Source organism: Colletotrichum fioriniae, assembly GCF_027942845.1.
Source record: "Colletotrichum fioriniae strain IMI 355084 chromosome Unknown scaffold_16, whole genome shotgun sequence".
NCBI lineage: Eukaryota > Fungi > Ascomycota > Sordariomycetes > Glomerellales > Glomerellaceae > Colletotrichum > Colletotrichum fioriniae.
This window is the reverse complement of record NW_027076852.1, coordinates 838,407-859,018: the sequence shown is the minus strand read 5'-3', so window position 1 is coordinate 859,018 and position 20,612 is coordinate 838,407. Positions and strand designations below refer to the sequence as shown.

Genomic DNA, 20,612 nt, shown 5'->3' with positions numbered 1-20,612 from the left:
CTTGGGAAAATCTTATGTCAACCATCTAACGACAAATTGACAATTCACATGGTTCTTTGCGGAGGAGTGAAGCCTGACAATGCCTACAGCGCACTCTCTGCCTTGAGAAAGCTCCTCCGACCCTTCCCAGGTGTTGATCTTGGCCAGCGGGATAGTGATGGTCGAACTGTGCTCCACCATGGTTTTCGTGCGGTCAGGAAATATCCTGAGGACGACTGCATTCGTCGCATGGCTGAGTTGCTTGTCGAAGAATTGCCTAGACACGCTCTACTTTTTCGAAATGACAAGGGCCAGACGGCAATTGAAGACAGTTTGAATGAGAATTTGGTTGACGATTTTTCGCAGCTACCTTGGTCCAACTTCCTGGAGAAATTAATCGGGCGACTTAAAGGAGATCGATCAGACAGAGAGGGCCTTCTTTGTTGGCTCGCATCACGAGAAGATTGTCACATCTTTGCCGAGAACATACTGAAGGATATGGATACAGGAGTTCGGAGTGCGGACTTCAGCCGCACCCGAGGTCCTGATGGGAAGTTGAGCCTAGTGAAGCTGGCGATTTGGCACGAGCTACCTTATGTGCTTTTGGAATGCAAAGTCTCAGAGAAGGACAAAAAGGAAGGGAAAGCGTTGATCAATTATTTGAAGGAAGATCTAATCTCCAGCTCCAAAGCATCGAAAGAACCAGACTCTCGCCAACAAATCAGGAAGGTTGCGATGGAGAAAACCGCGACGAAGCAGGTTGGTAGGAAGGTTCAAGATGTCACAAAGAGCCAAACCAATGCAGAGAGGCAACAGGAAGTCCTTGACCTCCTTGACCAGATGGAAGACGTTCTTGACTATAGTGTCAAGAAGATACGAAGAGCCAGAGATCCGCTCAAGGTCTCGAGCTCTGGGGACAAAATGGAACAGAGTCGAGCAAAATTTGAAGCGGCTGTCATCTCAATCTGTCAAGACATCTCTCTGTTCAACAGATACGCCAAGTTCCGGAGTGTCAAGAGCATTATATACGGGGAGTCACGAATCAGATCAATCAGCCATACGATCAACAAGATGAAAAAGACTGCTTCCAAACCAGACGAAGAGAGCAACTTGACATGGATTCATCTCCCTGTTACCAACGTAAGAGTGATATGGTATCTAATCTAATGCAAAAGCTGACTGGAACAGATGGCCTGGATGATTGTGAGTGAGATATCAATGGATTTCGCCTTGTGATCTTCTGCCCCTGATTCAACATGCGATACTGACGAAATTGCACAGGATACCATGAACAAGATATTGAATCCTGATCAGTCCGATAACTTGGACAGCAACGACGAGGATGATCAAATTGCTACTTTCTTACGCAACAGTGGAGTTCAAGTTCCTGACAACAAGTCGCTTTCCCGATACATGCAGCCTCGGTACGTCAAACAAAGGAAGGTGAAAGGGGATGATAACGAATGCCTGGCATCGGCACTCTACGTAAGTAAACAAGAGCTGCTTGACTTGTCCATAAATATTCTGATAATTCGTTACTTAGATGCCGTTCCTGGAAGTAGGAAGCTATGGCAAATCCACCAAGGATTCCCAGACGCATGAGGCTGTTGGCGGACCTAGGAATACTGGCAAAACGAGGGCTACAGCTGCCACCATTCTTACCTCCACTGCAACTGGATTCGCTGCGTTCGCCACCAGACTCGATACTACTGCTAAGAGGCTCACTCATACTACTGACGCAACTATCAAAGTAAGCTCACCAACCCGAACAGCCAACAAAGACACTGCCTTGCCGAGTGTGTCTACTTCCGGAAAGAAAACAACACCTCCCCCATTGCATTACTCCGCCACGTTAGACGAGCATTACTATCATTTCGACGAGGAGAATGAGAGATCTCGAAATGACAAGGATTTGCGAAATGAGCAGCAAATCATCACCAAGTATCTGTATCCGGAAGGCCTGAAATCCGTTTTCTCATGGAAAGTGCTCCGAGTTGGACAGCTTTGGGCTTGGACTATCCGTGACGGTACGTATCACAGAACATGAAGTTGGCTGAAATTGATACCGCGTGCGATGGCGCTGATACTGCACATAGAATGGTTGATCACATCTACGTCCGTGGCAAACCTCGAGGAAGAGTCTGCAAAGAGTAGTAAGCCATTTGTTGAACATGTCCTAGGACACCTGTCCAATCGGGCTGGTCAGGACCCTAATAGTGTACCGCGCACGCCCACTGAACTGAGCAGAGTCATCGTGGAATGCTGCATCGGTGCGTACAGAAACCCGGGCATGAAGGATCAACACCAGGAAAATGAAGAGAAGGATAAGGCGGCAGGTCGAAAACTGGCAAGACCTTCAATTCGCCAGATGTTCTCCGACTTTATCAATCAGATTGTTCGTGGCACCGTGTTTCCTCATTGCGGATACCAGGACTAACAGGTAGATGTATGAGCAGGGACGAGAAGAAGCGGGCTTATTCCGCCACCTTGCTGGCGTGCCGAGTGAACCAAAAGCCCTGAAGACTCAGTCTACAAACTCAAAAGGAGGAGATGCCAACGATTCACCTTTTCCTGGACCCGAGGAAAACACGAGGAAAGCTGCGAGGCTTCTATACGACATAAAGGATGTCCGTGACGAATTGCATATTCTCAAAACCATCGCCGTTTATCAACAGAAGGTACAGAGGTGCTTGATTGATACTACTCCTAGTCTTCCCCTGGATATCACTGTCAAGTGGGATGAGGATCAGACGGCCGAATACGTGATGGACGACATCGACGAACTTGACAAGCTGGCCAAGAAGACTGAAGATGCCGTAAGTCAAACCTTGACGACACGACCAATACCGGTAGCTAACTTCTGCACGCTTTGTAGCTGAACACAACGATCACAATCCTCGAGAGCGAAACAGCAAATCAGCAGGGCAAAAGGGTAATGGTGTTTACACTCGTCACTGTCTTCTTTGTAAGTCTTCCGATCCATCAATGTTTTAGCAAGCTCCAGATTCTTTGCTAAACGGGTCATCAGCTGCCCCTATCATTCCTCAGCTCTCTGTTTGCGCTAGACGTGACCTCGTTCCTCGATGCCCCCTGGTGGTCTTTGGTCATAATTTGTACGACCTTCCCCCTATCAGTTCATTGCGAGATGCTCACACTACCGTACTAGTCGTCGTACCTCTGCCCTTTCTTCATGCTGCGAACGGCCATGTAAAAGGCCGAAATCCATACACACTCTATTTATCACATGGGGACAAGAAACCTGGAAATAACATCTTTGGAGAGATGCAAGGTCCGGGCAAAAGATTTTCTCGGAAGCGTCTCAACGAGACTGAAGCCGACCCTTCGACAAATGTGTAAAAAGATCGCAGTCTTCTTAGGAGACTCATGGAAGAGAGCCTGAAGTCTTTGATCGTTCTAGTTTTACTCATTCGGTGGTTTGAAGAAGGCGAGAAGATCACGTGGCATTTTGTCGAGTAATGGATATTGAAAAACGTAGTAGTGGTTACTCACCGGAGCAAATAATCGTTGTCCTGATGCATTGTCCATAGAGAATGCTACATGTACTTGTAAACACAACATTAGCACCATCTTCTAGACCTGAGTGCAAATTCTTGCCATTGTTTTGGCGCTTCATCATCAGTCACTGTGATGCCAAATGTGCCTGCCTCCTGCTGAACTACTTTCAGTTGTTGCTGTGGAACCAGTCAGTGGTAGAACCCATTGCCTTCAAAGACCGCAACTTCACAGACACGACAGATCATGCAGATGAAAAGGCAGTGTTGTTTTCATTCCGCTTGTATATGTATCTCATTCGCGCCTGATCGCGTTCCAAAATCAGCCACCTTTCCCACTGCCAAGCGGTGCTACATAGGTCTCGAGATCGCGATACGTTGGGTTTCCCCGCTGACATGGTCGGATAGCTCCGCTACTTGTAAGCCGCTGACTGCAATACCCTATTTTCATATTTATTTCGAATGATTGACCCATCTTTTCGCGTTAAGCAGACGCAGGAAAGGCCTATTGTGGTCAGACTGCCACATTTACCACTCTGGGATGAATAGTAACCACTAGGCGCCTCGGTAGAATGCTGCGCGAAGGCCTTCTTGGGATTACACAAAAAAGTACAGAAGTTACAGTGCACGAACAAATCATGTAGAATACTTTCATCGACTGTGAAGTCAGTGCAGAAAGTTGAGACCAACATGCTCAAGGCTGCCGCCTTCAAATCTCTTAGCGGCCTCGCCGCGGCCATCGACCTCGCCAGCCAAGATTTCCGCATAAGCATCAATGACAAGACCGGCGCAATCGAGAGAACCACGGATCCATGTGTCTAAAATGTCATGAATTGGTTTAGCACTGGCACTAATGCGCCATGGCTTCCTACCGGAAGCCGCTGGGGTCTAGTCTACGCAGACCTGGGCCAGGATTCCCTCCACTGCAATTTCTGGAACTTCCCCAAAATCACGAAGGACGATAATACCATCAACACAGTCTACGTTACCGGGCCATTGGAACTTTGTGTTAGCCGAAGCATCAACCACGCAAATCAATTTTTTCACTGAGTCCTATACTTTCACGAACAAAGGCGCCACACCTCTCAAATTGAACAGGTGAGGGACAACGTGTTTGGCCATCTACACTCCTCTTAACGATCATTATACAAACACGGGCGATTGCGTCGAGGCGCGCTCACATGCTCATGTCTTGGCGTTTGGGGGAGCTTCTTCCTGGGTTAAGTTGAACCAGATGGGCGGGAAATATCGGAACCTTGGATTTGTCTTGGCCCAGGGCGCCTTGGTGGGTTATAGTATCGAGGCGCGCGATCCAGTCACTCTGTCTAATACGCGTGGCGTCTTCCTACTTCATCGTTCCATTCCCATTTTGGATCCAGACTCATGGAGCGCGATCGCCTGGAAGTGGTTTTGGCATAGCGATTGGGACGATTTCTTTGGGACGATTTCTTCAAGCAAAGCGCCGTGCACTCCGAGCAGTTCGTGCGAGTCGAGGCAGAGAACTACACAATTATTACCAAAGATACAGGCTCCATCTCTCTCACTGGTGCTTCTGTCAACGCCAACACGAAACTCAGTGGCCAAGCAGTGCAATTTGACGACGATAAATGTTACTATAACTTCACCGCTGGGCGTCCAGGCCGAACGAATCTTGTGGTCACCACTGAGAATGGCTACAATTCCACAGTCTTCCTAAATTTCGTTCCAAAATACGATGACTTGATTGCCAGCCGCACTAAACTCATCATCGAGAATCAGCAAGATCTTACACCAGACACACCAGCAGAGGGAGCCTATCGCGTCTTCGATAATTGGATACATCGACAGACCGAAACTCTGGCCGCGAACGTGTAAGAATGGGCATCCTCATCGCACGCTGGCTAAAGAAGGACCCGGTAAACTTTGAGCTGCGACAGTCTCTAGAGAAGTACTACACTTATGTTTCATCCAAGCTACAGGAGGAGAATGGGTTTGTCCGGGATAGGCCAATTGGAATGGATGGCAGCAAGAAGCGCCTCTACAACTGGCCCTGGGTTCTCCAATTTCACATTACAGTTGCTGCGCTCGACCTCAACTTCACCGCGACAGTGGCGGATAAGACACCGCTTGAGCGCTTTATGCTCACTCTGGAAAACTTTAATGCTGAAGGCGGCGGCGCGTTGTATGCCATTGGTCTCCCTGTTCTCGAGAGCCTACGCGCGCTCGAAAAGCACGGAAACGAAGAATAGTTAGAGAGGACTTAGGAGTTGTTTCTCGCCCATGGAGAAAATATTGCGAAGCGAGGACTCGACTATCCGTCGTTCGAGGTCAACTTTGAATAACCCATTGTCGCCCCCGCCGCTGTCATCCTTCTTGACCTCTAGCGCTACACAGGCGATTACAAGTGGCTAGAAGCCGGCAAGTTATATCTGGACACCCTTCTCCTCTCTACGGGCAAACAGCCCGACTATCAGCTCCACGACGTCGCGATCCGCCACTGGGACGGCTACTGGTTCGGTAAGGATTCGTATGTGGGGGGACACGTTCCCTCACTACTGGAGTACGTTGAACGCCATCGCGCTGCTTCACTATGGCAAAGGCTTAAAGAACGACACCCAAGGCGAGGCGGCGTCGGCCTTGAAGGCGGCCAACGGCATTATCCGAAACAATCTTGCTTTGTTTGAGGCGAATGGGCGCGCTTCGTGTGCGTACATTTACCCGACTTCCGTCAACGGCCGCGCTGGGAATTACAAGGATCCGTATGCAAATGATCAAGACTGGGTGTTAGCTCACCTGCTGCAGATCGAGGAGGACAATGCCTTTGATGAAGAGTGAGTCGGCGCGACACAACGATAGGGGTTTAACGACACAGCGTAGGTTTAGGCGATGAGGCTGTGTATTAATAGGCAAATTCCGTAGTCTTCAGTCACGGTATGGACGAAATCCCTATGCAATATCCACACGAGAATGATATTCAACTGAATATTTGCCCTGGGAGGACTGGCTGACCGCTACGGGATCATCGGCGGACAGAATCCATGTACAGATTTCAGTTCGGCTATGCGTGCAGATATTGTAGCTAGGCCTCCAGTGATACCATCTACTTTAAAACGCAAATATAAGTAGCTTCGGTAAAAGAGCGTATACCAAGCTGAAATTCTCAAACTGAAGCAAGTTTGATATGCCAGTCGGATCTCGTGCTATTGCTGCAACAACAAGATATTGCATCCAGACACTTGACATTCCCACCAAGAGATAGAATGCTACTATCGCCAGCTTACATCCGAGTCTCAACAATACACGTCTCTTCCTCTTTGTTTCTTTAAGATCCCCGATCTCTGCATGATCTGTTTCCCCCAGTGACCGCGTTCCATTAATGACAATGATGCAAATGCCGAAGAAAGCCACCAGTAAGACTCCATGCAAGATTAGGATATCCATGGTGTGCCGCTGCAACTCATTGTCCGCTGTTTCGCGTGTCAGAATGGTGTATAGAAGTTCGCAGATGGGAAGGAACATCAGGCAATATCCAGGCAAGAAGCTAAGCAGACATATCGATAACGATACCTGAGTGTTGCGGTCCATGAGGGATATCAGGGTATCAGCCGCTGATTCCTTTGGTGGTGTTACGCTTATCACGCTTCCTTCGCTGTCTTCGTTCGGTTCAATCTGCATAGGAGATGAGTCTCTAATGAATTCGGAGAGAAGCGTTGCTTTCTCGGTGTGATCGTCAAAGTTGTAGTCCACTTCCGTTACTGCATCAATGGATGTTGAAGGTTCCGCATTAACTGACAATCGACAGAGAGCCTCAGGACCACGTTCGATTTCTTCATCCCTCACGACTTCGGTCTCGCTTCCTTCCTCAGTTTCATTATTCTTCTCTTTGGAAAAGAAGAGAATTAAGAGTGCCACGAAGATCATCCAATGGCTGATTACGACGGTCATTGTGCTGCCCTTCATTAGATCTCTCATGGCTCTTGAATCGGTACGAGGTGACTGTATGAAGACCATGAGAAATGGAGTTGCTACCCAGGTGGTTGCGAAGTAGGCGCAAATAATCTTTTTCCATCGCAGTTTTCTGGCTGGGTTGAGAGGAGACTTCTTAGCGAGGAGCATGCAACATATGTATAGGTCGATTGCTGTATTGACAAACGCAATGTAGCCGAAGGGTAGATAATAGTGCTGTAGGCTTTCCTCAAACTTAGTCAGGTTTGATATTTTTGCAGTTGCATTGCCTGTTGTGAGGTTTGCCATGCTGAGAATTGGAAAGTAGTTTGATTTGATAGGCGTTAGAAATCGAGCAGTTGCATAAGTAGGTATTTTTGATCTTGAAAGAGGTCTTCATTGCTTCTTAGATGCAAGCGTCAGAAGTAAGAACGCTAGAGCTACTCCGGTTTCTTCAAGTTATGGTCTGTTGGTTCGTCTTACACCCTGTCTAGTCAATTGGCAAGGCTGACTGTTTGCCTGTCATCCGATGCCTGTACCTAGCTATTGTCGGGCCATAGTCGCTCCAACAAACAGGCAGCAATGCAGCCAAGAAGGCATCGCCGCAAAAAAGTGGAATATTTCGCCCTGCACCGCCCTCCATCTCGACAAGCTCGACTTTGAAATGAATCAACCAGCCTCAGCTGGGGTGAATGCATCATCTACGGTAGACTTTGATGACTGTTGTCAGGACATCTTCCATACTCGCTCCAAATTCTTCTGTCCTATCATTCCGTCGTTCGGAGTCTCTGATAGACAACTTGATGAGTCAACAAACACCAGGCCACCTAGCCTTCGAAATGATCCCAGTTTACCTTCTCTACTAACCCCTGCTACCTCTTCTCTTCCTGTGTAAATGCGTTTAAGGCATTCTGGGTTGCTTTTACTAACAGGCCAGTAAAAACAACTTGGACAGAATCAAAGTTACCAGGCCGAGATTCGAAACGTTCCCAAGATGCATTAGCCCATGTGTATCCTTTGCCGCCGCAGCAAGCACGAAATATCGACACCAGTCAGTAACAATCCCAGCCAGTATTCCTACAGCAAACAACGCTGTTTCCCTCACTTTCTTTGCTTCTGCGGCGCGCCTCTTTTCCTTTTCTTCGTTGTTGACGCTCTCTTCGTCCTGAGACTTCGCGGCACCCTGGGAAAAGTAGTTGAGGATGCAGGCGAGATTGATGACGAGAACTAATCCGTAGACAACACCGAAGATAATGAGGCTGTCTCTGGTTTCGCGCTGTTGTCTGGTGTCATTGTTCTGTCGATCTACGAAGATGCACTTTGCAAGGCGTATTGCGCCCCACAGCATCATCAAGTGGCCGGGAGACAGGAATGCAAGGCCCATCAACATACTCGCGAGCCCCTCTGCTACTGTCTCTTCCTTCTTTGGAGTTTCTGCACCAGTGGTCTCAGTTGTGGGAACTTCTTCAGTCGTCTGAACGCCTGGGATCTTGCTGGTAAATCTCTTCAGAAATCCAGTCTTTTCTGACGTCGATACCGCTGTACTAGTTGAGGTATTCGATCGCGTGGACTCTGTCGAGGGACGGGGGGAAGGATTGTCCTTGGCGTCGGTCGGTACATCTGTGTCGGGATTCTCTTTGACGCTTTGATCTTCACTCTTGTTCTTCGTCTTCTCCGTATCGTCCATGGCATTACTCTTCATCATCCAAAGAATAGCCCCCTGTATGATGACCGTCGCAACGACGTGTCCGATCGCAATGAGTTTAAGATTTGGGTCCTTCATCTTAGGCACTTTGATGGCAGCGACTACCACCAGGAATATAGCGTATGCGAAGCCTCCTAGGCAGACGAGCGTCTTGTGCTTGATCTTTCGGGTTGGATTGATGGGCGCATTGCCGGATAGGATGCAGAACCAAATGTAGCATCCGATAACGTTACTGATCCATGCAATGGTACCGTAGGATAAGAAGAAATGAGGAAGATCTCCATCGATGGAGAATGCGCTGCCGAGCGTCATGTTGCATTTGACGTTCCCATTATTGTCATCTACGCAGATGGATTGATAGCTGTCTGTGCCACAGACCGTCACGAGCGAGCCCGCGTAGTCAATGGAAGAACACCCTTTCGTGCCGTCAAACATTTTGAATAAAGGTTGATTCTTCTTTATCAGTGGAAATTCATACAGATGTCTGGTGCGACGTGAGACGAGGGAAAACAAGGTTTTAAATCAAAGGTGAATGTGTTCAGCTTCATTTCAGGCCTTGGCCCTGGGGTGGACAGCAGCCCCCATCATTGCAGCAGCGGTCAGCCGGTCGCCTAACAACAGGAATGTAGCAACCTCCAAGGCAGAATCAGCTCAATGTATCTAGTGTTGCCTGATCCGGATTCAAAGCACAGCCAATGATCGTAGTCAGGAGACGATGATTGTGGGCTGTGTCGGGAGATCGACGGCGTCCAAAATCGCTGACCAATGGTGGGCTGCCCAGCCTCACCAATCAAGTAAAAAAGTGCATCCTTCGACACAGCTCACGCTGTTTCGGGCGTTATATCCAGTTCAAATCGCCAGCTGATAATCTTACTAACTGCTACGCCTCATGGAAAGATTGTCCAAGGCCTTGTCTACTCTGGGCGGCTGGGAACAGTGTCAAAGCCTTCTTTTTTTTCCATTCGGCAACACTCAGCACATGAAAAAGACATTTAACTAAAGCCCAGCGATTTCTAGGTCCATCCGTGTTCGTGTATGTTTGACCGCAGGAAATGGCCCTCAGTGGCTATGTCAAATTAATCGTGGTCATTGGCTTTGGCGCCCACAACAGAAGCTCTAATACCGCACTGAATGGAGTAGCATCACCACTTCCGAGAAGGCCTGAAATAGGAGCTTAAGAGAGCGTTCAATTGTTTCAATGACCACGAATATCAGATTTAAAACGTTACATCGTGTGCCTTCTGTTAGAGTTTCACATTGAAGTAAACCAAAATCGCAAGTGCTGAAAAGAGGTGAACTCGCCGGAATGGTAAAACCCCAAACAAAGTTCATAACATGGTGACTGGATTATAGACGTACAGCTTCAAGACATCGTCTAATTGCCAAAGTATATAAGTGGGAACAGCGGATCAAAACTCGCTTTCGCGTTCCGCGGAGCCGGCCGGGGTGAGTAAGTGGGTAACGCAAATGAAGTACGGACACCCTCTTAAAGTAGTAACTTCCCTCAACCTACCCTAGAACGGGGAGATTGCTATTGCTTACGGAAATATTTTGGCACACCATCCTCAACGAAGGGCGGAAGCTCGATGCATCGCTCATGATTATTAGATCATGGTAGCGTACCCTGCCTGGCGTAAAGCCCTGCCTTGGCCTTGCCGCTTGAGGTTCTGGTACTTCAGCATGTCAAATTTTCCCGCCAGCTTCTGAGTATGGTTCGTTGGGAATCTATCCAAGATAACTTTGAGCGTCTTGACCTGTGGCACTTGTCGCCCATGTATGTTGAGTTCTGAGGATCGTCGTCGTAACTGTTCTATGTTTTATGTAGCCAAGAGAGTTTAAGAGCCACTTGCGGCAATATAATCTAACATGCTTTCGTATAGTATCCATAGTATTCTACATTGAGTATATTTCATTGAGTAAGATTTCTGACCAGTCCTATAATCTTCACAAACTGCCGAAAGTCTGAGTTTACCATATCGATGCGGTGAAATGTATTCATGCAGGTATCAGTCCGAAAAGTACAAATTGTGATCGCGCTCTTGAATTCAAGTCTAGACAAATCCCCCTGACCACTCACCTTTTCTCATCAACAAAATTCCATCTACCAATATTACCTATTTCATAAGTTCGCCACGATGAGACTCATTGCTCTTCTCTTTGCGGCAACTGTAAATGCATTTTTGTTGAACTGCGATGGCGGAACCGCCGGTGACGGAGGCTGTGAAGCAAATGGCCTTCACACCTATTGTGTAAGTGTTACCAGGCTGGTTTTTTTCAGCTCGAGTAGCGTACTGAAATACATTCGCAGTGCAATGAATCTTTTGAGACTCCGGTGTACGTTCACGTCCGCGACGTCACCGTTCTGTCGAAGAATCCTCAGGGCAACAGTGACTGCAAGCCGACGGGTACCAACACGGCCGGGAGAGTTTTCTGTGCTGCATAAGCTCGACTCGGTGAACCGTGCAGATAACTTGGCGCTATTTTTCGAATTCTCTAGGTACTCACTTAGGCAAGAAGGGTTTTAGTTTCACAATAACAATTGACATTGGGCAACTACTGAGTACATATTTTGCCCTTCATTGGCTGCCCCAAATCATAGCAACAATGGTGGCATAAGGATGACAACATACTTGCCTCGCGTTCAAATCAATTTCGATGAGCGAATAATGTCTGAAGTCTATCCCAGAGTCTGCTGGCATACTAACAAAGATTAGGAAGGTTACATTATTACGAGCTCGTATTGCTCTAGCCTCCCCTCAGACAAACTTGCACTTTCTCGCTTATTGTGTCTGCAAGCTGTCTTAATCACGCTCTTCCAAGAATTCACTAGTGCCAACGGCGCAGCAGACTGAGAATACGTGGGCCTAGGCTACCTTTAAGGTACAATGAATATGCCGTCAACCGCTTATACGGCAACTAGTTTGTCTGACAAAAGAGGGGTTGGTCATCATTATTACCGCAAAGGCTGCACTTCCTACAATTGTGACTGACGTTTCAGTCTCAATCTTTGGTCAATCAATAGATCCTAATGCGACATAGTGTCTCTTTGAGAGGGCATCGCGAATCAGAGTGTAGCCTCATACCGAACATAGTAACTAGATCCCTAGTCTTGGAGGGGCTGAGAACACATAAATAATATGGCCGTGGTCCGTTTGGGAACTTTTAGCAACCTCCATGAAATGTCTCTTCACCGAGTACCCAAGGTACTGGTTCTTCTTAACAAAGGTAGTGAAGCCTCGGGCCGCGGGGCCCTACTTTACGCGGCAACATTTTTGCACAGATTCTTGCAGCGATTGATCTCTTAGTACATTGTATTTACATGACCCTGAGCTGAGCGGGGTATCAGGCAGCAGCGTACCGAACCTGCAGGTCACTGGAGAGGTTTTGGAACTAAGCAGCTTGAGGCAGAGCCTCTGCCAAGACATCGAATGGCAATCGTGCCCTCATCCGCCACGGGAACGGCCCGAGTCTGGCTTTCAGCTAAGCATTTTTCAACCTCAGCCGAGCCAATCGGCCGCAACCGACCTGCATGGTGACCGTCCACTCTCTTTGCATAATCGCCCGATCAACTAGATGCTTGTTTACCCTGAAGGATGCATCCAGACTACACAATGCTTTTTTACCTCACCGTGTATGCTACTCGTTACCTCATATCGACAGGGTCGCGAAAGCAGGCTCTCAAGGTGTTGCCTTGTTGTGCCGAGACTTTCCTAGAAGGATCGCCAGACCTTAGGCCATGAGTGGCTCGCAGATTGCAGTCCGTGTTAACCGAGGTGTCATCGGGGGCCAAAAGCGATTCAAGTGCTGATGGGCTGGATTCGGAGGGTTTGCCAGCAGCCGGCGGGTTGCTGAGACAAAAGTTCGTCATCCGGATCGTTGTGCTTCCTTTTCACCTGGTCAGACACCTCGAGCGAGTTTCAACAGCTCATATCCTATTCGGCCTAACAGCTAAGCAATGAAGCGGAGGAAGCCAGTCTAGTCTAACTTGAAGGTGCATGCATGTAGTTTCGCGTATCTAGGTTAGAGCATTGAGGATTGAGACCAAGTCTATAAAAGCCCTCGACATTCTGCGAAAAGGCTGTTTTCTCCTATCTTCGTCAGCAGACTTCTTGAATATCAAGTTTGACCCAACTTTCACAGATACGAAATGCGTTTTAGCCTCTTCTTTCTCTCAGCTCTTGTGGCCAGCTGCTCCGCCGTGGCGATCCCCGGCGAGCACTCTCATGAGCACAACCTCGCCATGGACATGTCTCCTGTCCCCAGAGGCGTCTTAGACAAGCGTGACTCATACGACTGCAAGGGAAGCTCCCTCTGCTCCTCTCTCAAAGTCGCCGCCTGCGACGACGCGGTGAACAATAAGCTCATCCGTAACAACGACGTCAACTATGGCGCTCCGGGGTAAGTTCTCAATCCATCTCGTCTTTGCAGCTTCATACCTACCACCATCCGACCGACCTGCTGGGATACCCAGAGACTAACCGTTTTTCGGCGAACAGGAGTGGAAGACCGAACACGGGAGCTTGTTCCAGCGTCTTCGGCGGTTATGGATGCGGCGTCTTTATTCAGGGCAAGTCCACTTGTGCTCGTACCGGCAACCAGATGTGGTATGATTATCAGGATATCCGGGCCAACGGGTGCAGAGTCTGTGGCTCCAAGCACTGGGGCGATGGATGTTTGACTACCATCAACTACGTTTCTGGGTGCTAGTTGATCAAGTCTCCGCCGTCTAGATCGAGAGCGTGTGTTCTTCAGCTGTTGACTGCTGTGGGGAAATGCAGTGGCTCGACAGCGTGCTAGGTTTGGTATGTCAGAGAGCTGGGGCTACGTCCGTCTTTTGTCATCAGAACAGTCGTTACTTGAATCATCGAGATATGTGCCTGTGTTGAATCCGTTGATATTTTGTACCCATGTAGTCTGCGCTGCAGATCTAAATGTTAAAAGACAATGCTCCTAATGTACAATGGTGAACTACATTCTGATCGAAATACCCGCAATGGACTCTTCATCCGCATGATAACGGGACCGGGTGGTCAAAACGTCATCGACCTGAATGACTTCTCTTCCAAAAATACTCGAAGAGTGCAAAATTGACAGGAATCCTATCGAATAGCAACAGGGTGGCGAGGTTTGGCCCGACGCTTGACAACACCTCCACCTTGTTTGCGAATTTTCTGTTGTACAAGTTGCGCATCTCGTCGATCAAGAACAGCCCGGGTATGTACGATGATTGGAATGTCAACGTCCGCTCTACCACCTTGCGGAAGAGCTAGGTTGGGGGGAGCCATATTCTGCGGTTCGTCGATGTCCATGTTACTTGACCACTGGCGGCGAGGTGCCGTCTGAACGCGCGCAGGACGGGGAAGAGGGGTTCCCGGCGGATAATATGGCTCAATCCTCCCCGGGCGCGTCGTCAAGCCTCGGCCTCCGAACAGGCTGTTCAGCATCCACGCAGCCGATGCTCGACGGTCCGGTTCGAGCTCAGCCATGGGCGCGAGCTGCTTGTGGATCTTGACGGAGTCGAGGAGCAGTTTCTTGGATGTCCGGTAGAGCTCATGAACGCTAATGCTATGCTTAGCACGAGGTGGGAAAGCTTTCATCTTGCTCGACATTGCGACAAAGGCTGCGTAGAGTGACCAAACATCCATCTTGTGGCTCTGCTTGTAGGCCGGTTCCGAAAGTGCCGAAAGCTCTGGCCAGAGCTCGGGAGCTTGGTACGCGACCGTGCCACACATTGTTTTCGCGAGCTTTTGGTGGTTTGCGAGCCCAAAGTCGGCCAACTGGAAGATGTAGCTGCCTGGTTTGACGCCGGGATCGTACAGAATGTTTTCTGGTTTCAGGTCACGGTGTACTACTCCAAAGTTGACGAGGTAATCCAGGGCGCAGAGCATTTGCTCCAAAATGTCCCGACAAGCTTGTTCGTATTGTGCTTCTGGCATCTTGAGGCCAACGAAAGTGCTTAACGAGCCAGATCGGTAGGGCATAATCATCTCAGGCTCGAGGGTGTCGGCTTTGTCATATCCCAGGATTTCGATGATGTTCACCTTTTTGTAAGATCAAGTTAGCGAAGTCCGTCAGGAAGGAGAAGAAGAGATGCAGCTACGCGCGACATTTCCCCCTCCGTAAAAGTCGACGAAAGACAGACGTACATGATTGAGACTCTGCATGGTTTTGAGCTCTCGGTGGAAAAGGGCCCGAGCCTCGTCTTCCTTGTCTTTGGGGTAATTTCCTAGATGAACCACCTTTATGGCAAGCGGAGCAGAGGTCTCTGCATCAACACTCCGGTACACGGTGCCGAAGGTGCCTCTTCCCACAAATTGACGAAGCGCCTTGTTCTCTCGAAAAAGTGCCTGCTTCGCTGTTCGCGGCCTCGTGATCCTGTGCGAAACCTGCTCTGATCGCTCAAAGCCAGTAGGCAAGTCTCGGGATCCCAAGCCCTTCAACATGGACATTGATTGTCGGAAGCAAGCCCATGCAAGTTCCTTGAGGCGTTCGTTGTTGACATGTGGTGGATCGCGCGAGGAAGCGACTGTCCAGACTAGGTCGAATCGATACGATGAAATCTGGATGTTGTAGTTTTGCCCGTAAAGCATGACGACCTCTCCGTCAACCGCTTTGTTCATATTATCACTTTCCAAGAGTGTGCCACGTTGAGGTCGGAGTCTAGTATCAACGAGAAGCCCCACAGAGACGGTGGACTCTTGTTTTTTCGATCTGACGACTAGATGTATGAGCTTGGTTGTGTCTTGGAATTCAAAAGCGATGTGCTCTCTACACATGGGTTCTGAACTTGTATTTCGATTGAGCACCAGATCCCCCTTTCGGCCGAGCCTGGCGATCACGTGTCCCCCTGTGGATGCGACATGGAATCCGACCTCCAGACCGGACTCTTGCACGGCGCTGGTTGAGACGAACCGGCGATTCTCAGGCAGAGAAAGCGCATCTCTGGCAACGGAGTTTCTGGGAACTAGATGGAAAAGAGTCCTCGCATTGGGAGAAGCCATTCTGGCGGAGTATTTGACTGGTCGTTATTTCTCGAACTGTTTGATCAGGACTGCGTTATTGCCGAGAATGAAATGTTAAGGTCTGCAATGAAGAGATCCTTCGATCTGAGGATGGAATAAAGAAGATGGTATTGGGTTGTAAGACATGCGGAGAGTGTGAAGAATGGCTCTCTCACCTTGGCCGTCTTAAGTAGACGGAACTTCAGTCATACTCAATTGGCTTGCCCTTCGGTTGGAATAGCGAAACATGTCTCTATGCAACAGGCCTTTTTTGCTTCTTTTCTTAGAATCCACAACCAACATCGTGCAACAGTAGCACCAACACCGCAGCAGGTGGCCGAGACCGCGGCCGAGCCAGGCGGCTCGCCTTTGAAGTTGGTGATGGCGGCATGGATTGGCTGATGACAAGGATGAAAATGGGGCCAACTAAGCGCGCGGATGGGCCGGCTCTATTTCCGTCGGGTAAGTGTGGGTATGGTACCCGTTCTTGCAACGGTTGGTTAGTGGGCCTTAGGCACTAAAGGTGTGGATCCCAAACGTCTGCTTAGATAATCGAAGCTGAGCTTCTCCAATTCCCCAACCCCAAGCTCAAGCTCTCGCGCGTTCGTCTCAACTACCTATTCACCCACTATGGGCTTTGCCATCCTCTAGCTCGCATCCGCATCCATGCCCGCAACATTCATCACCATATTCTGAAAATCTGCCGTCGTTCAAGTTATGCCGCGTTATTTGGACCAAGTCGCGTTGGGCAGGGCTCTGCAGGAGCGCGCGAACCCTCTCCTTGAGGCAATTGCCGCCAACGATGCTTTGCATACCCATTACCTCAAGCGCTTCGAGAGCGACGAGCCTCCCCAGTATGATTCAGACAGCTCATCAGAATATGACGAAGACGACGCACCCTCAGAAGATCCCAACATCGTTATCGAGCGACCGCTCGACGAAGACGAAATCAAGCGGATTGCGTTGGCATTGGGTCCTCAAATGAGCCCTGGGCAGCTCTACCTCTCAGAATCAAAGCGAGAGGAGAAAAGAATCATTGAGAATTGCCGCGGCCCAGTCTTCCATAAGCCCAAAGGCATCCGCCGCATAGGAATCGTCGCGCGCCACAACATGAAGAAACGCTGGGAAAAGCTCGGCATCTGGAATCCCGCTTGGGGTTTTGCTGGACGCAACGTACAGCCCAACGACAACTTCTATGAGTGGCGGTGGAAGTGGGATCAAGACGATGGCGAAAGTCCTGCGTCTCATGACCACAGATGGGAAGAGGGCATCATCAAACGCAAGCTAATTCTACGAAAGAACTTGCGTCGCGGCGACCATGCGCATGTTGAGCCGCAGCCTGCGCTGGCACAAGACATCACGGCTTCTCAGGCCGAATCATATTTTATTTCCAGGCCTTGGTTCAATTTTGAGCTTGAGGTCACTGAAGAAAAACAACGAATTAGCCGTGTCTCGTTCAAGGACCAACACAAGTTGTCTCAGACATCAAGCATCGGGCAGGTCATCAAGAGGTGGAGAGACCGTGGGGATTGGAGGGATGAGTACGATGAAGAAGGTGTAACCTCCTGGAGATGGAAGTATGAATCGCCCTCGCCTGAACCCGAAGACTTGACGCCCATACAAAACATGAATGACTTTGATTCACTGGACGCTACGGTCATGGATTTCACACCTTCGGAACTTGACGAACTAGAGACCAACGAACTCCCATGGGAAGAACAGCCAGAGAACTACTGGGTCATTTCAAAGGGTATGGAAGATACGCCTGCATTCCCCGGACAGATGCCGGAAGGTCACAGTCACGATCACCACTCCGATCCTATGTCTATCGCGCGATCAGCTCCCGCTGGGGCTCTTGGTTCTAAGAAAGAGGCGCCTGAATTCACAGACGATAGAATGCCGGTCTCTGCAGGTGCATCGGAACAGAAACCACTCGAACTGCAGGAGCGCGCCGTGAGCCATACGCCACAGAAGTCAAGACGTGGCCGTCCCCGTCAGCTGAAGAACGAGGCGAGCATCACCCACGACAATGACCAGTCCTCTCCAGCACCTCGGCGTAGTGCTAGGATAGCCGGTACGAAACGCCCAGCTGAATTTACACACACAGAAGCTGCACCAAGCAAGAGACCCAGAGGCCGAAAAGCCTCCGGTGTTGGCCAGCCTACTGTGTCGGAGTCTATACTAACGAAGAAGCTCTCTGCACTGACACGGCAACCGGCCGGGAGAGAAACGAAAGCTATGCCCAAGCAAGGAAGGGGCCGTCCGAAAAAGGAGGCACCGAATCCTGCTCCGGCGAAGACGATCACCAAAGAACCAACTAGACGGGGACCGGGACGAGGGTGACCTAGTACGGGGGATTTTGGGCCTAGCCCGTTGCAGGAGAGCCCTCCCAAGAGAGGGCGAGGGCGGCCGAAGAAGGAGACTGCCGCGATCACGCGTTCTTCTGCTTCAAAGAAGAAATGAATGCATGTGAGGGCTTGCAATGAGCGAGCATAAGGTCGGGCCAAGGGTTGTAACAGGACTCAACATGACTCTGGCCATACCTGCTGGCAAGTCCATATGTGGATGGAAATCATACGAGGAGGGCGGAAAGTATTGAGTGTTAGCATTATGAAGGTAGACGCTGAGAACGCAGGTGCTCTCACGTCGTCGTTCATCTCGCGGGCGACGAAACATTACTTGCTCCACACCTGAACGCCAGATGGCGACATGGATAGAATTTTCATCTTGAGTCATCATAACTGTGTTCGTTGATCGAAAGACCTCGTCGACGGAATCATTGTAGATTGATGTAGCAGTTTCCGCGCATCAGCCGTGAGGGGATAACATTTACACGGTAAAGCAAGAAATGGTCACAATGGTATCGTGTGAATTCGACAAAGACGAAGCTGTCCGTAATTACTAATACATCAACGTATCCTCCGCCTTTTCAGTATGTACTGTTCAACCATGTGTCCTGAAAAGAAAAGTAAAGCATGCCCGATGCCACATCTTCAGGCGACATAACCGGTCAACATCCCCTCAATTATTTCTCTCCTCCCTCCCAGGTGCGCATATCACCCTTCACCTCACGGAAAATACCCCGCCAGTTACCAATCTCATTCTCCGTACGCTTACGCCTGCTGAACGCAGTACGCCTAAAGCTCACAAACCAAACCATGAACCAGTACGACGCCGCAGCCATCGACGCAACCGCCGCAACCCACGCCATGGCCACAAACGGCCCGCCCGTCTGGATCTGCATACCAAACGCAGCCATGGACTTGTTGAGCATGCTCTTGCCGCCGTAAATGAGCGAGGTTGTGACGATGGCAAAGGACGGGAGAACGAAGGCGCCGAGCATGGAGAAGACGAGGGAGACGAGGACGAGGACGCGCATGAAGCCGACGATGAGGATGGGCAGCGTGGCGAGGAGGACGATGCCGGTGGAGATTGTGCCGATGGCGAGGAGGGCCGTCATCGCTTTTGCGCCGCCGCTGGCGAGGTCGACTACTTGGTCGAGGGTGCCGGCCATGGCGGCCACGAGGGGGACGGAGACGTTTGCGGTGCCGACGACGAAGGACGAGGGGATCGAGTTGGTGATGTTTCGCAGGCCTGCGAGCTTTACGTGAGTACAGATTTTCCTTGGCATAACTATGGGAAGGACGAGGAAACATACCAGCTCCTGTATTATCGTAGCTCTCGCATTTGTCAAAAGTGACTTTGCTGTTCGGGTCGTTGTCGTCGGCGTAGGTCGCTTCGCACATCTTTGTCAGGTAGAGCCGATAGTTGTCCTTGACGCCCAACAGCTGCGTCAAGTTTCCCACTAGCTGGCCCTGGATATCCGAAACACCATCTCCGACTGCGTTCGTCAAGTTGCCAAGAAGACCTCCTAGAACACTGCCGAGGCCCTCCGTGATGCCGGTCGGATCGTTGGGTGCAGGGATGCCCGGGATGATGCTACCGCCTCCATTTCCGCCGTTGGTGTTGTTGGCCGCCTTGATTTGAACAATGTCTTGACCGATTTTCGATGTGTTTAGCTACGGCATTGACGTTAGTAAGTTATTTCTTTGGACATTTGCGAGACGGTCGTGACTTACCGACAACCAGTAGTTGTTGCCTCCATTACTTGTGTTTGTCCCAGCTGCAAGCAGCACAATAGAAAGTGCAACGGCGACAGCCGACGCAATAATGGGGACGATGGCAGATAGCCGGCCTCCGATGCCGAGCATTGTGGTAGTTCGTAAGTTGACTTTTCAATTACAGTAGTAGTTAATGGTAAGGTTGTAGCGTTGATCTTGACATTTGCACTAGGCTTCGCTGCAGGGTGTCAAAGAACTTTTATGATTTCGTAAACCTCCTTTTCCACCTCCACAGCTCTGACTCGGGCTCTACCTCACCCTTAATATGCTCTCCACGGGCATCGAGAAACTTTTTTCGATCGCGGAACCTGTCAGTACGTCATAAAACGTCCCGATGGACAAGCATCTTTGGGATGAAACGCTGGGATGA

At 49.7% G+C, this 20,612-nt stretch overlaps 8 protein-coding genes across 8 annotated transcripts; 5 read left to right on the top strand and 3 right to left on the bottom strand.

The window, feature by feature from the left end:
* Positions 1-900: 900 nt before the first annotated feature.
* Positions 901-2,416, top strand: N0V96_011095 (uncharacterized protein; the record flags this gene model as incomplete). The annotated part of the gene is made up of 6 exons (XM_065759156.1): positions 901-1,119; positions 1,168-1,182; positions 1,261-1,464; positions 1,523-1,729; positions 1,862-2,006; positions 2,076-2,416. The coding sequence occupies 6 exons, from the start codon at positions 901-903 to the stop codon at positions 2,414-2,416; spliced, it is 1,131 nt and encodes a 376-aa protein (XP_065612254.1).
* Positions 2,417-2,423: 7 nt separating this feature from the next.
* On the top strand, positions 2,424-4,313 carry N0V96_011094 (uncharacterized protein; the record flags this gene model as incomplete). Its single annotated transcript, XM_065759155.1, has 4 exons — positions 2,424-2,795; positions 2,855-2,944; positions 3,900-3,910; positions 4,136-4,313. 4 exons carry the CDS (start codon positions 2,424-2,426, stop codon positions 4,311-4,313), a joined length of 651 nt encoding a protein of 216 aa, XP_065612253.1.
* Positions 4,314-5,347: 1,034 nt separating this feature from the next.
* N0V96_011093 (uncharacterized protein) lies at positions 5,348-6,305 on the top strand (the record flags this gene model as incomplete). Its single annotated transcript, XM_065759154.1, has 2 exons — positions 5,348-5,652; positions 6,032-6,305. The coding sequence occupies 2 exons, from the start codon at positions 5,348-5,350 to the stop codon at positions 6,303-6,305; spliced, it is 579 nt and encodes a 192-aa protein (XP_065612252.1).
* Positions 6,306-8,287: 1,982 nt separating this feature from the next.
* N0V96_011092 (uncharacterized protein) lies at positions 8,288-9,555 on the bottom strand (the record flags this gene model as incomplete). Its single annotated transcript, XM_065759153.1, has 2 exons — positions 8,288-8,326; positions 8,521-9,555. The coding sequence occupies 2 exons, from the start codon at positions 9,553-9,555 to the stop codon at positions 8,288-8,290; spliced, it is 1,074 nt and encodes a 357-aa protein (XP_065612251.1).
* A 3,712-nt stretch (positions 9,556-13,267) lies between these two features.
* On the top strand, positions 13,268-13,827 carry N0V96_011091 (uncharacterized protein; the record flags this gene model as incomplete). Its single annotated transcript, XM_053197194.2, has 2 exons — positions 13,268-13,518; positions 13,617-13,827. 2 exons carry the CDS (start codon positions 13,268-13,270, stop codon positions 13,825-13,827), a joined length of 462 nt encoding a protein of 153 aa, XP_053045285.2.
* Positions 13,828-14,219: 392 nt separating this feature from the next.
* On the bottom strand, positions 14,220-15,268 carry N0V96_011090 (uncharacterized protein; the record flags this gene model as incomplete). The annotated part of the gene is made up of 2 exons (XM_065759152.1): positions 14,220-15,161; positions 15,263-15,268. The coding sequence occupies 2 exons, from the start codon at positions 15,266-15,268 to the stop codon at positions 14,220-14,222; spliced, it is 948 nt and encodes a 315-aa protein (XP_065612250.1).
* A 1,570-nt stretch (positions 15,269-16,838) lies between these two features.
* N0V96_011089 (uncharacterized protein) lies at positions 16,839-18,464 on the top strand (the record flags this gene model as incomplete). Its single annotated transcript, XM_065759151.1, has 1 exon — positions 16,839-18,464. One exon carries the CDS (start codon positions 16,839-16,841, stop codon positions 18,462-18,464), a length of 1,626 nt encoding a protein of 541 aa, XP_065612249.1.
* Positions 18,465-19,146: 682 nt separating this feature from the next.
* N0V96_011088 (uncharacterized protein) lies at positions 19,147-20,332 on the bottom strand (the record flags this gene model as incomplete). The annotated part of the gene is made up of 3 exons (XM_053197191.2): positions 19,147-19,715; positions 19,780-20,140; positions 20,201-20,332. 3 exons carry the CDS (start codon positions 20,330-20,332, stop codon positions 19,147-19,149), a joined length of 1,062 nt encoding a protein of 353 aa, XP_053045282.2.
* Between the last annotated feature and the right edge of the window lie 280 nt (positions 20,333-20,612).